We start from the raw sequence: 12,482 nt of genomic DNA on the forward strand, positions 1-12,482 counted from the left end.
CACTCTCATTTTATAGTGTAGACACCATCAGATCTTTAACCAGTTAAAGAGGTAGATCTCCTAACTCAGATCTCCTAACTCCTGCAGTTCAGTGTTTTGCATCACTTTGCAATATCAACTTTGTGGTGAGTGGATTTAGATTAGAGTAGTAACCATTTTTTCCAACATCACTTGCTCGATTCAGTTATCTAAAAATGCTGAAATTACTATTAAGTAAATTATTAAATGCTGAAATTAGTATTAAGGCAAATAGTTTTTATTCTTAATGGTACTTTCCACTTCAGAATCAAGTGCATCCAGAGAGTAGGTTGCAAGTTTTTTTAAAAGTTGGCATGGCATAACAACATGTTGTATACATACAGTAATAGAGGTGCAAAATTTTCTTTTGCAAAAAGAAAAGTTATGACTAAAATTGATCCCTGAAAATAATATTTGGCTAGCTAGATAGCTAGATGGATCAACAGAGTAGTTGGTTCTAATCCTGTGACTAAGTCTATGCATATACCCAATGTCTTGTTTTTCTACATTTTGAAAGTCTTAAATATTCTCCCAGTTTGTAATTCTATGACTCTGGCAAAATGTAAGCTCAGAGGTGCAAAATTCAGTTATTCCTGCACCTTGGTCCAGTTTGCCTAGAAGTATTTCTAATATATTTAGAGTTTACAGGAAACCTACTACATGACTGTACAGCATGCCTTCTAATCATCCCAGTGAATGGCTAGATTATCTTGGCAATTAGTGATTTTCTCATTAAAAAGGATTTCTATCATAATTGATTGACTAGCATTGAATTGATAATGAGGCTCTTAAAGAGTTTTATTTTTTCAGATACCAATCATTTTTCTTCTTTGTGTATCCAAAAAAGGGACACATGTATTTCTATAAACTGATTATTTTTGCCTTCCTAGGCAGCTCTAAGCACAGAGGACTCTGTTTTAGACCCCTGAATTTATGATTCAGAGGTTGGAGACTGGCGATGGCAGGCTCATTCTGTTCAGCAGTGTTTCAGAAATGTTTTGAGTTGGTTGTTAGCATTTAAAAGCTGGGAGGTTTCACAAAACTTCAGATTACTGGTTTCTTTTGAAAAAGTGAATGGTCTGGCAACACTGGTTCTTTCCACAGTGGTAGTCAAGAGTCCACACATGGAGATCTAGCAGTCTTGATACACATTCTAGTTTTATCATTTTAAGGCCCATGCTTGGTATCCAAAGCGAGAGAGTTGGACAGCAAACGACTTCTTTCACTTCTGGCACTTTTGACTTAACTCAGGGACTAGAGAGCAGAATGTGGAGAATAGCACGTGCTTACCTACATGGAATCATTTTCTTTTAATGAGAGTGGAAAGGAGTTGCTGTGGACTTTCTGCCAGTACCCTTTCTGGGACCTCCAGTGGTGTTCTGCAGTGACAGCCCTTGAGATTCTGCTTCCCCATGTGTGATCAGAGGTAGAATTTTAACATTCGATATTTGTCTTGGATCAAGTTTTGAAATTTAGTGACTGACCAAGATACTTTAAGTTCCAGTTAACTTGATCTATTCACACCTTTTAGCAACTACAGTTTTACAAAATTGCAAGGCAGTTGTTTTCCTTTCTGCCTTTGTAGACAGTCTTTTGTTTTACTAATAGGGACTTAAAAACAAGAAGGTTATGTTACCATTGTGAACAAATATTTCTTTATTTCCTTAAACCTTTGGAAATCTATATAACCCTTACAATAAGGAAAATTAGGGCGAAACTAACCTGTCAAGAATGAACTTGACAACTGCTGAGGGTGGTGCCTTCAGCTCATACCTGCATGTCTTTGGGCTACATGTCATCTGTTATAACATATTGCCTTAGTCTTTCCTGAAAGGATACTTGCTGTAGCAGATGTTGTAAGAATTTCTTCAAAACTCAGAAATCTGCTAATTTATTATGTCAGGTTGTGATCAGATAATACATTATGTAAGTATAACTCAGGTGTTCCTTTTAGAGGAAAATTGGCAGTATGTATCCAAGTTTTATATATAACCTCCATCCTGGTAATTTTGCTGCTTTCAGGTTATGTGCACACATGTGCCACTGCAGGATAAGGTATGTATGCGGCAATTCAAGTCCCTCACCAAAGGACTGGTTAAATCATGGCATATTTAAAATTAGAATATTAAGCAGCCACTTAAAGAATGAGGTAGACCTGTATGCACTATAAAAAATAAAAGCAAGTCGGTGTGTATGGTTTGCTACTTTGAACAAAGGCCGGGCACATAAACATGCGTTCTACCACTAGCTACACCCCCATCCCCAAATACCATTTCAAAGAGAGACACTTACATAAATGTGCTTTGACCATTGAAGGGCTCCATTAGAACTGGGTAATAGTGGTTACCTGAGGGGATGAGGAATGGGAAGAAGTTTCATGTCTTTTGTCCTATTTGAAGCTTTTTTTTTTTTTTTTTTTAAGCTGAATAGAGGGTTCTCTTCCCATTGGTGCTATTCTGAAGGAAGTCTTCCATGCCTAGATACAAAGTTTGTCCGATCCAGCGAGGGCACGGGCAGTCTATCACCCCACTGGTTTACCTGTTGGATTTTTGTCTGGCTCCTCGAGGCCCAACAGCCTTTCCCTACTCTGATAAATATGGAAAGATATGTTTTTGTGTCCCAAGTCTTATCTCCTACCTGCTAATGAGGACATGTGGATATGCTTAAGTCAAATGGAGGTCTGCTAATTATAGGAGGACTGCAGAATAAGACAAATTGGAACACAGGACCCAAGTAGAAGTTATCTGGATGTTTACAAAGACTTGTATTCAGAAAGGTAGTTTGTTATTTATTAAGCATTTATTAAATACCTCCCTAAAAGGCCCCAGATGCCACCAGGACCTTTAATTAGACTGAGATGTATATGTAAGAATGGCACATATCAAAATATTCACTCGTTAGTTCAAATCCAACATAATATTCCCTTGAACTAGAACCTCATATGAACTTGAAGTATTCAGTGTCACAGCATCCTCTAAAAGATTTTAAAAGAAAACAACTAAAAGTCCCAGTTTTCAAAATCACTTTTAAAGGCCAACAAGTTAGCTGGAGGGGAAGGATAAAAAGGAGTCACCTCTCTTCAAATAACAAATCTACAAAGACCTCTGCCAGGAAAAGCCGATCTTTGTAGTTCTGGACTCTTCTCATGAGATAATCACCACCTGGTCAAGAATGGGAAAGGCACCCTACCTCACCCTCAGGGAAAAACATTCACCCAGACAGCATTTACTTGTTTTTACCATATATTCCAAGGGTATGTGTAGGTTTTTTGTTTGTTTATATGTTTATACAGTTTACATTGCTTGACCCATAAATAACACTCGTAAGATTAATAGGGCCATAGTTTTAAAGACTATTTACATAGCCCCACCATGCATACAGAGCCTTTTTAATGTTGAAAAATCAAAAAAATTAAACTTTCCATCACTAGGCAATATAAATTTAACCATCTAAAACTTATAAACCCTGACTAAAATACAAGCAATCATTTCATCCATAAATGCTATTTCTGGTTCCCTAACAAATCTAGCACTGCAGTGTAACAAACATCTTGCAATTCCGGGATATAAAAATATCAGCTTTAAAATCTGAACTGTACAGTATATACATTAATATTTGCACCGTTAAATTAGGAATACACTTATGTCTATGAAATACTACATTATAAATAGCAATTTTCTTTTTTAATCTGTAGCTGGAGCTAATACAATACAATGTGTACCTGGCTAATAAGGGCTGAAAGGGGACAAGTCGGCCTCACACAATAGGATGCACAGTATTAGCTAGGTCACTGTGACAAGTGCATGCCTCACAACAAGACAGACCGGTCAGGACCTGAGCCAACCTGACATACATACAGACAAACACTATTGCTTTACAAGGTGGCTGGAGTTCTCCATCTTCTAAAATGGACACCCCCATCCAATCACCTCAGGAGAGTTTGAGTATTCTCTTGTGGATTGGGGACCAAAGCAGCTATTTGAAACTGTAATGCACCTGTCACAGGCACCGGATGTCACATGTCATGTTAACCTGGCACCATACAAGGATGGTAAACTGGAGAAATCACACCTTTCAACTGTTAATCTGGCACTGTAAACAGCAGTAGGGTTCTCATGTACACGGGCATAGAAAGCACTTTTAACTATTTGAGCAACTTTCCTATGGAAGAAAAAAAGATAAGATTCCAATGGTTAATGGCTAAGTTTTAAACAACTGATCTCCACAGCTATTCAGTTAAGAAATGATACAGTTTTTGCCCTTGTGTCCCTTTTTCTTCTTGGATTTAGTGGTCCTCTGACCAAATTGAGGGGTAGGAAGTGCAGAAGTTGGACTAGAAAGGTCATCTGTGTAGTAGGTGAATCTCTGTGGCCGGGGTTGAGGGATTGGTTGTCCAAGAAAATACCCTTCTTCTTCTGAGTCAGAGGAGGAAGAGGAGGAAGAACACCAGGAATCATCATCTTCACCATAAAGTCCCAGAAACCTGTTCATTCCTGGGTTTTGCAGGGCATAATCAGATGTGGCATGGGCATACTGTCCATAGAGATCAGCATTTTGGATGTATGCTTGTATCTCCCGGGCACTTTTATTCTGTATAAATTTCTCATAGTTATCAGGGGTGTAAAGCCGCAGTCTATCTTTGGGTGAATATTTTCTTTCCGTGACAAGATTCAGGGCATTGTCAGAGCGAGACTTTCTACTTCTCCTGCGGCGATGGTGGTGGGATCTGGATCCCCTCTCTTCAAAATGGTAGACGCGCCTCCGAGTCCTCTCACTCATTGGAGGCTGCCGGATTTCAATGTTGTCATAGCTTCCATTGTCAATGACGTCATCTGAAAACTTGACCTGCTGTGGTCTGGATTGAGACTTGGATCTTCTGAGCACTGGCAGATGTACTGGCTTCTCTTCAGGCATGATTTTTTCTGGACACAACTCTGAACTCAGACTTTTTAAGGACTCTGCACTCCTATGTAGCATGGAAGAGTTCAGAGTTCCCATATTGCTCATCTTCTCACAGTCTTCTGCCTCCATCTCCTCAAAGTTTTGTAGAGAATATAGTGATGGCCTAGGCTTGCTTTCTCCATCCACTGAAGCCCCTAGAACAGGATACAAAACAACATGATTCTCAAAATCCTAACATTCTGACAATTATTACAAATAAGCTACTGAAAGAAAACATTTCAAAGAAAATTTCTAATTGCAATATTTGACTAAAACCCAGTAGGAAAGGGCTGGGATGTAGCTCAGTGGTAGAATGCTTGCCTAGCATGTTTGAGATCCTGGGTTCTAGCCCAGCAGTGCAAACAAACAAACCTAGGAGGGAAAACTAACGTGTGTCATTTACCAATTGAGAAGTAGGAATTTTGTTAATGATACAAAGGGCAACAGCCTCTCTTATGAGCCCTGCTGTTTTGAGCCAAAGTCTATTTTAGCACATGGCATGAGCAGCAGAAATTTAACAGTTCTTCATTTGTTTATTAACATAAGCTGTAGAAGCTTCTGTTCCTCAATCCATTAAAGCCAAATTGTCTTATTTGAAAATCTCTCAAATCAGCCCCTTCCTTTGCATCCACATGGCCACCATCATGGGAATTCTTCCTCATTTTGGACTGGTGTTTGGCAAACAACAGTCCAACAGCCTGTTTGTTGTGTGGCCAACAGCTATGCTGCTTGTTTACATGTTATCTGTGGTATCCTACAATGGCAGAGTTGAGTTCCTGCAGCAAAGACTGTATGGCCTAAAAAGACTACCTAGACCATAATAGAATAGGTGTGCCCAACCCCTATCTCAACTTTTTAGGCCAGTCTTTTCTACCTTTGACCAATAGAAGGTGCCACTTCCAAACTAATCTTATTTTTAAGCTTTTCTGCCGGGCGTGGTGGCGCATGCCTGTAATCCCAGGGGCTCGGGAGGCTGAGGCAGGAGGATCGCAAGTTCAAAGCCAGCCTCAGCAAAAGTGAGGCACTAAGCAATTCAGTGAGACCCTGTCTCTAAATGAAAGTACAAAATAGGGCTGGGGAAGTGGCTCAGTGGTTGAGTGCCCTGGAGTTCAATCCCTGGTACCCAACACACACACACACACACAAAAACAAAAACAAAACAAACAAAAAAAAAACACCACAAAAACCTTTTCTCACAATTGAGACTGATGCCCTTTGTTATAACGGAACCCTGACTAACCAACAACAGGGAGTGGTGTGGACTGTTGTCAACTGCAGACTATGTAAATCCCTACTATTTTTAAAGGAAGCCTGTTTTTTAGTCCTTTGTCAAGGAATGTTAGCCTCTAATTTTTTTTGGCAGTGGGGTTATTGGGGATTGAACACATGGTACTTTGCCACTGAGCTATGTCCCTGGTCTTTTTTTCTTTTTTTTTTTTTTTGAGAAGATCTTGCCAGTTGCCCTTGAGGCCTTGGCTGGCCTCAAACTTAGAATCCTCCTGTCTCAGTCTCCCACACTGCTGAGATTACAGGTGTGTGCCACCATGCCCAGCTTGGCCCCCGACATTGTTTACTTTTTATTTTTCAGGTACTGGAGAAGGAACCCAGGGCCTTGTACCTGCTAAGAACATGCTCTACTACTAAGCAACACCCCCAGCTCCTAATACTTTAAATTGTATCAAATCAGTCTGATTTTGACTTAAAATGCTAAAACCCTTAGCATAGGGCCTGGCAGACAGTCTCACCCACCATTCTTTCTTCCTCACTCCCCTTTATTGTAGGTCTCATCTCTGACAAGTCCAGAGAAGCCAGAGTGTAGCTTCATCTCATTGTCATCACTACAATCTGGACACAGGTCACTCTGGCAGTGGGTAGCCACTGAAGACTTTCCTGGTTGTTTTGCAATAACAACCTTTATGAAATGACTGTGTATCATTAGCCAAGAAAACTTGCTGCACAAGGGCCATACTTCTCTGTCCAAAAACTTGCTGCAAATATGAGGTTGATAATGTGCTGGGTTCTAGGCCCAATCTTGCCTTTAGAACTTGTGTAATATTAGACATTTAGCCTCCTGGTAATTCAAGTTTCCTCCTGTGTAAAATGTAGTAATATTCACTCCATACAGCTCAGGATTATTTTAAGGATAAAATGTGGATAATATGAAAGTGCTTTGAAAATATTAAAGTAATATTTTTTAAAACATTTTTTGTCGTAGATGAACACAATACCTTTATTTATTTTTATGTGGTGCTGAAGATCAAACCCAGTGCCCCATAAGTGCTAGGCAAGCGCTCTACCACTGACCTACAACCCCAGCCCTAAAGTAATATTTTAAAATGATAAAAAAAAATGCTCAGATATTTTTGAGCTATCTCTTGCTACAGGGCAGAGTTTATGAAGTGCACTGGCTGATTTTAATATTTTGAAATTCATATAGCACAATCTAATAGTATAGAATCTCTTGAACACAATCCAGTTGTAGACTCCCATGTTCAAATAAACCAATTTTCTTCTCCTTAAAACAGGTAATACCTATCTCAAAAGACAGGGTTAAAAATATTTCATACATATGCACTTACCTATACAGACATACACTTGTTTGGCTATAGTGTTCAACATTTAAACAAAATGTCTTGATCAGAGATGTTTTTATTTTTTTTTTTATTTTTGGTATTGGGAATTGAACTCACCTACATATCCCCAGCACCCCCCTTTTTTCTTTTGATACAGCTCTTGTAAAATTGCTCAGACTGACTTCACACTTGTAATCCTCCTGCCTCGGCCTCCCAAGTCCTTGGGATTAGAGGCATGTGCTACTGTACCCAGCTTGTCCAGAGTGTTAAATGATATCTCCCCTATTGGTGCTGAACAGCAATGTTTTTGAATAAACTTCATAGTGGCTGCTTTTTCAAATCACCCACAATCCCTAGATTACATACCTGTGATATTAGACAAAGCCAAAGAATCCATAGAATCCCGAACACTTTGCTCTGGTTTCAAGTCTGACAAACACTCCAGGGAATCTTCATACCATTGTGTTTGATCATGATTATATCCTGAAGCACCGTGGTCCAGGTCCAGTTCCTGGAGTCTCCTACTGCTTGCAGGACCCGGGTGGCTCCCATAAGCAGAATCACCCAGTCCATCTTGGGACTGGGCCCAATACATATCAGATTGGTATTTTTTACTGGCAAGACTTTGATGATTTTGCTTTAACTCGGTCTTGTTTTTCACCATGTTATCAGATATCCAGTGCTCACTGGCTCTAATATCTATCTCACTGGGCTGCTGCTGAAAGAGGCTTTTATCACCGAACTTGAGAAGGAGCTGTGTCATGTAATCTTCATGCTCAGCCCATTCTTCAGGGTCTTCAGGGGTCTCGTGCTCTATTCTGCCTTTCCAAAATTCTTCATTGGCAAAACTTGCTCCTTGCCTGGAGAGACTCAGGTCATCCAGCTTCCGGGAAAGGGTATCATCAGCATTGCCGGAAAGACCAGGGAACTTGTAGTTCAGAGCAGGAGACAAGAGGAGAGACTGTCTGCACTGATCCGCTGACCGACTGCTTTTGCCCATTCGAACACTTCTTCTGGAGTCTCTTGATCGGGCCGACTGGAATGCAGAGTCGGAAGAATCAGAAGCATGAACGTCTTCACCGAGGCTGCAGGTTTTTGAGCAATAAATCTGACCTTGTTTGGGAAGGAAGGGGCATCCCAACAAAGAGGCCTTACACTGGGCACAGGAAAAGCATGCTTCTGTGGCATGCCAGTGCTGCCCATCATAGGTCATCTGTGCATGGTCAACACCTGTTTTGAGAAAAGACAGGAAAACAGGTTATAACTAATGCTTAAAACAAAGGAAGAAGGAAGAAACAGAAAAGAGATGGTGGACAAGAAAACTTCTCAGGTGATACAACTATTCTGTATCTTGGTCTTGAAATGGGTGTGGGTGAGGGTAAAATTAATACTCATTATTTGTAGATTCTGTATTGGTGAATTTGCTTACTCACTAAATGGTTCAATATGCACTAATTCAATGCTCATGACTGTGATTAATGAGAATCAACTACATATCCATTTGTCAAAGTTCATCAAACCAAAACATTTAATATTAAAATGTGTATGTTTAGCTACATATAAATTACACCTCAATTTAAAAAACAAAATACATGGGAAAATAAGACTGTGGATAAATTGTAGACGACCAATGACTACGTGACAGGGCAGAAGGCTGGGCTGCAGACTTACCAATATGTTCCCCGCAGGTTTCACAGTACTCTGCATAAAGAGACTCAAAACAGCCGCAGCAGAATGGGCGGCCATCCTTCATGATGTATCTCTGCCCTCCTAGGACTGTTTCACACTCGAGGCAGCAGAAATGCTTCATGTGCCAATGGCGACCTTCGGCTTCTGTGCACTCATCAGCAAAAATGATCTGTAAAGAGAAACGTGGAACAGTAGAACAACAACAACAACAACAAAAAATCAGCATGACCTATTTCAAAGGCCAGGTAACTGTATATTTTCTGGGCAACTGACAGACACTGGCTCTTAAATCAAATAACTAACCTTGTTTCTTACAGCCACTAGCTTAAATTTAACTTGGTTGAGCTATACAACAAAAGCACAAACATGATGCTGAAAAAGAGAAGCTAAACAAATCCTTGCTTAGACTTGGAAAAAAAAGATTCTACTTCTACATTGGAGGTAAATCATTTCATTGTATTTTTGCTCCTCAGTAATACTTTGGTGGCATAATCTGGTAAAAGAACACCTTACCCTTGAAATAATTTCATGGTCTGTATGGTTTTTTTTGTGGTGAAGGGAGTGCTGGGGATTGAACCCAGGGTTCTTTACCACTGAAATACATCTGCATCCCTTTTTAAATTTTGAAACAGGGCCCTGCTAAATTGCTGAGGCTGGCCTGTAACTGTGATCCTCCTGCCTCAGCCTCCTGAGTCACTGAGATTATAGGTGTGTGCCACCATGCCTAGCTGTGTGTTTCAATAGAAAATTCATCACAGGTTTTGGGATTGCAAGAATGGTACTTGTGTAGGTAGCCTGGAGGTGGCCACCAAGTCAAGTGAAGCATTAAGGACTTTCAATAGCACATCATTGGAAAAAATAAATGCATAAAAGCAAAAACTGAAAGTTTACTGTCATAGATTGAAGAAGACCAAGGAGATACAATGAGTAAATGCAACAAGGCACCCTGGGTTGGATCTTGGAATGCAAAGGGACATTTGTAGAAAAGCTGGGAAATCTAAAGTCTACTTTAGCTACTGGTATTATGCCAATATTAATCTCTCAGCTTTATATATAAGCATGGTTGTATAGTATGTTAGCATTAGGAGGAGAAGGGTATACAGGAACTCTCTATGGTACCATTTCCACTTTTCTATAAATTTAAATTTATGTTAAAATAAAAAGCTTAAGAAATTTTCTTTCATACCATCATCCCTCCCAACATACCTCAGAGGTAGCCACTAATAACTTGGTATACATCTTTCCATAACTTTCCTGAGTATATACAATATGTATACTACGTTGCCCACCCCCATATTTAACAAAAATGTGATCATCTGCAACTTGTTTTTTCTCCTCATTTCCTCAAGTCACCACACTTAGGAAGCCCAGAGACACCTGCTGTCCTGTCTTTATCAGCTATGTGTTATTCTGTTGTATGAATGCACAGGGTTCTCAATACACATACAGAGCAAACACCAGGACACATTATTTTGCTTGGGTGTGAGCAGTGGAATATTGGTTTGCTACCAGCTATTTTTTCCAGCATTCAGGGATCAACTTTTTTACCTCATCACATGCTGAGCACCGTGGTTTGAGCAGCTCCGCATGGTGCCTGCCACAGTGAATTTTTCCATCCTGATAAAAATAGATGAGGTCGACCAGCAGCTCGTTACACGTGAAGCAGACAAAGCAGGATGGGTGCCAGCACACTCCAGGGCCCGCACGGGAGGCAAACACGGCAACTTCCCCTCCGTTTATCTTCAACCCACACTGAAAACAAAAAATGTGAATGTAAAATGTTCTTTTTAAAATGACTTTATAATAAATCCTAAATTCATCAGGAAAGCTTTTATTTTGGTCTTCCCCTGTTAGTGATTAAATGGCTCTTCACACTGGATTACTTATGATTCTCATCTGTAATGACCATGACTCATATACTGCTATACAGGACTGTTCCTAAGTACAGTTTCATCTGATCCATGTTAACAGTGATTTTCCTGAGCCAGCCTCCTGCTGGATACATTTCCTACTCTGAGAACTGCCAGTTAAGATTGAATGTCTTCATTATGTTTCTACATTTTTCAAACACGAGTATCCTAGTACCTCACCCCATGCCAGGATGCTAGGCAAGGCCCGTTTTCACCCAATGTTTACACATGGGTAGATGACTTCCACTGTCAGAGCAGCAGTGCAGCCAGTATGAAGTGCTCTGGAATGCAAAGCTAGGCTGTCTACCTTTCTGTTGTATTTTGGAGGCTGTTAGGGTGCGCACCTTGTACTAGCTGTCACTTACCCCCCAGCTCACTCTACCTACATCACCTCCTCCGGCCATTACCCTAGCGAGGGTTACCTGCTCACATATGGCGTGCATCACTGCTCTGGACAAAAGTTTAATCGTTCCTCTTCCAAGTGCTTCTTTCTTTCGCTGCGCACTGAACACCTGCAATTCTTTTTTCTCCTCTTCACTCAAAGATTGGCAGTACCGCACCTTCACAGAAAGCAAAACAGAGCCCCACGCTGCAGCACACAGTCTTCCTCACCCATTCTTCATATCGAGAGTTAGAGTTTCAGGAAATGAAACAGCAAGTTTACCTGCCCTGTCTTGCAAATTCCCAGTTTTAAAATGACACCATGCCTAAATCTTGCAGCCTCTCTAGAAAAAGGGAAAGGCAACCTGAAGAAATAGTTCTTGTTTTACTTTTTCTTTTTCCTTCTAAATGAGAAGTTTAAATCCGTATTAGCAAGAGACAGTGAAAAAGAGTAAGGCATTAACCTTTCCACAAAAGGGTTAAACTTGTTAATTGCCACTTTCACTCCACATTCGACAGGCACTCAACTACCGGCCTGAACTACCATAAAGCACTTACCCTGGATGCAGGGGCAGGGAAATCTCAGGAATTTGTAGGAATTTGGTGGGTGGCTGCAAACACTATAAAAACCAACCTGTGTTAAGTTTATTACAGGATCCCCTTTTCTTACAGAATGGAAAGTTGTATTCTCCGGCCAAATTTTAACTGATCAAAGACCCCAGAGAGGCCTACTCAGTGAGAAGCAGGGGTTTTGAGAAGCATCTCCATGTTTATTGAATATTTTCTTTTTTCTAATTAGCCTTCTTTCTGTTATTTTACCTCATTATCATGTGGTGGCAACTGGTACAAAAGCTGTTTAATCCGATGTTTCTCTCCAGGGCTGTTAACATAAGGAACCTTTTCCTCTGGCAAGCATGCAAAATAGAGCTGGATCTGCACAAGTGACAGAGAATGACATCAATACACACAA

The 12,482-nt window shown here is 40.3% G+C and overlaps 1 protein-coding gene across 7 annotated transcripts in view; it reads right to left on the reverse strand.

The window, feature by feature from the left end:
- Positions 1 to 241: 241 nt before the first annotated feature.
- The window catches only part of PRICKLE1 (prickle planar cell polarity protein 1), a 106,868-nt gene continuing 94,627 nt past the window's right edge, over positions 242 to 12,482 (reverse strand). For all 7 annotated transcript variants that reach the window (XM_079142382.1, XM_079142387.1, XM_079142384.1 and 4 more), the window contains exons 3-8: positions 12,332 to 12,445; positions 11,554 to 11,691; positions 10,770 to 10,973; positions 9,204 to 9,390; positions 7,899 to 8,762; positions 242 to 5,114 (exon numbers count right to left, since the gene is read on the reverse strand). In XM_079142382.1, coding sequence (XP_078998508.1) covers positions 4,255 to 5,114; positions 7,899 to 8,762; positions 9,204 to 9,390; positions 10,770 to 10,973; positions 11,554 to 11,691; positions 12,332 to 12,445 — 2,367 coding nt within the window. In that variant the 3' untranslated portion in view covers positions 242 to 4,254. The remainder of the gene's footprint in view (positions 5,115 to 7,898; positions 8,763 to 9,203; positions 9,391 to 10,769; positions 10,974 to 11,553; positions 11,692 to 12,331; positions 12,446 to 12,482) is intronic.

Source organism: Sciurus vulgaris (genome assembly GCF_902686455.1).
Source record: "Sciurus vulgaris genome assembly, chromosome: 5".
NCBI classification, from domain to species: Eukaryota; Metazoa; Chordata; class Mammalia; order Rodentia; family Sciuridae; genus Sciurus; species Sciurus vulgaris.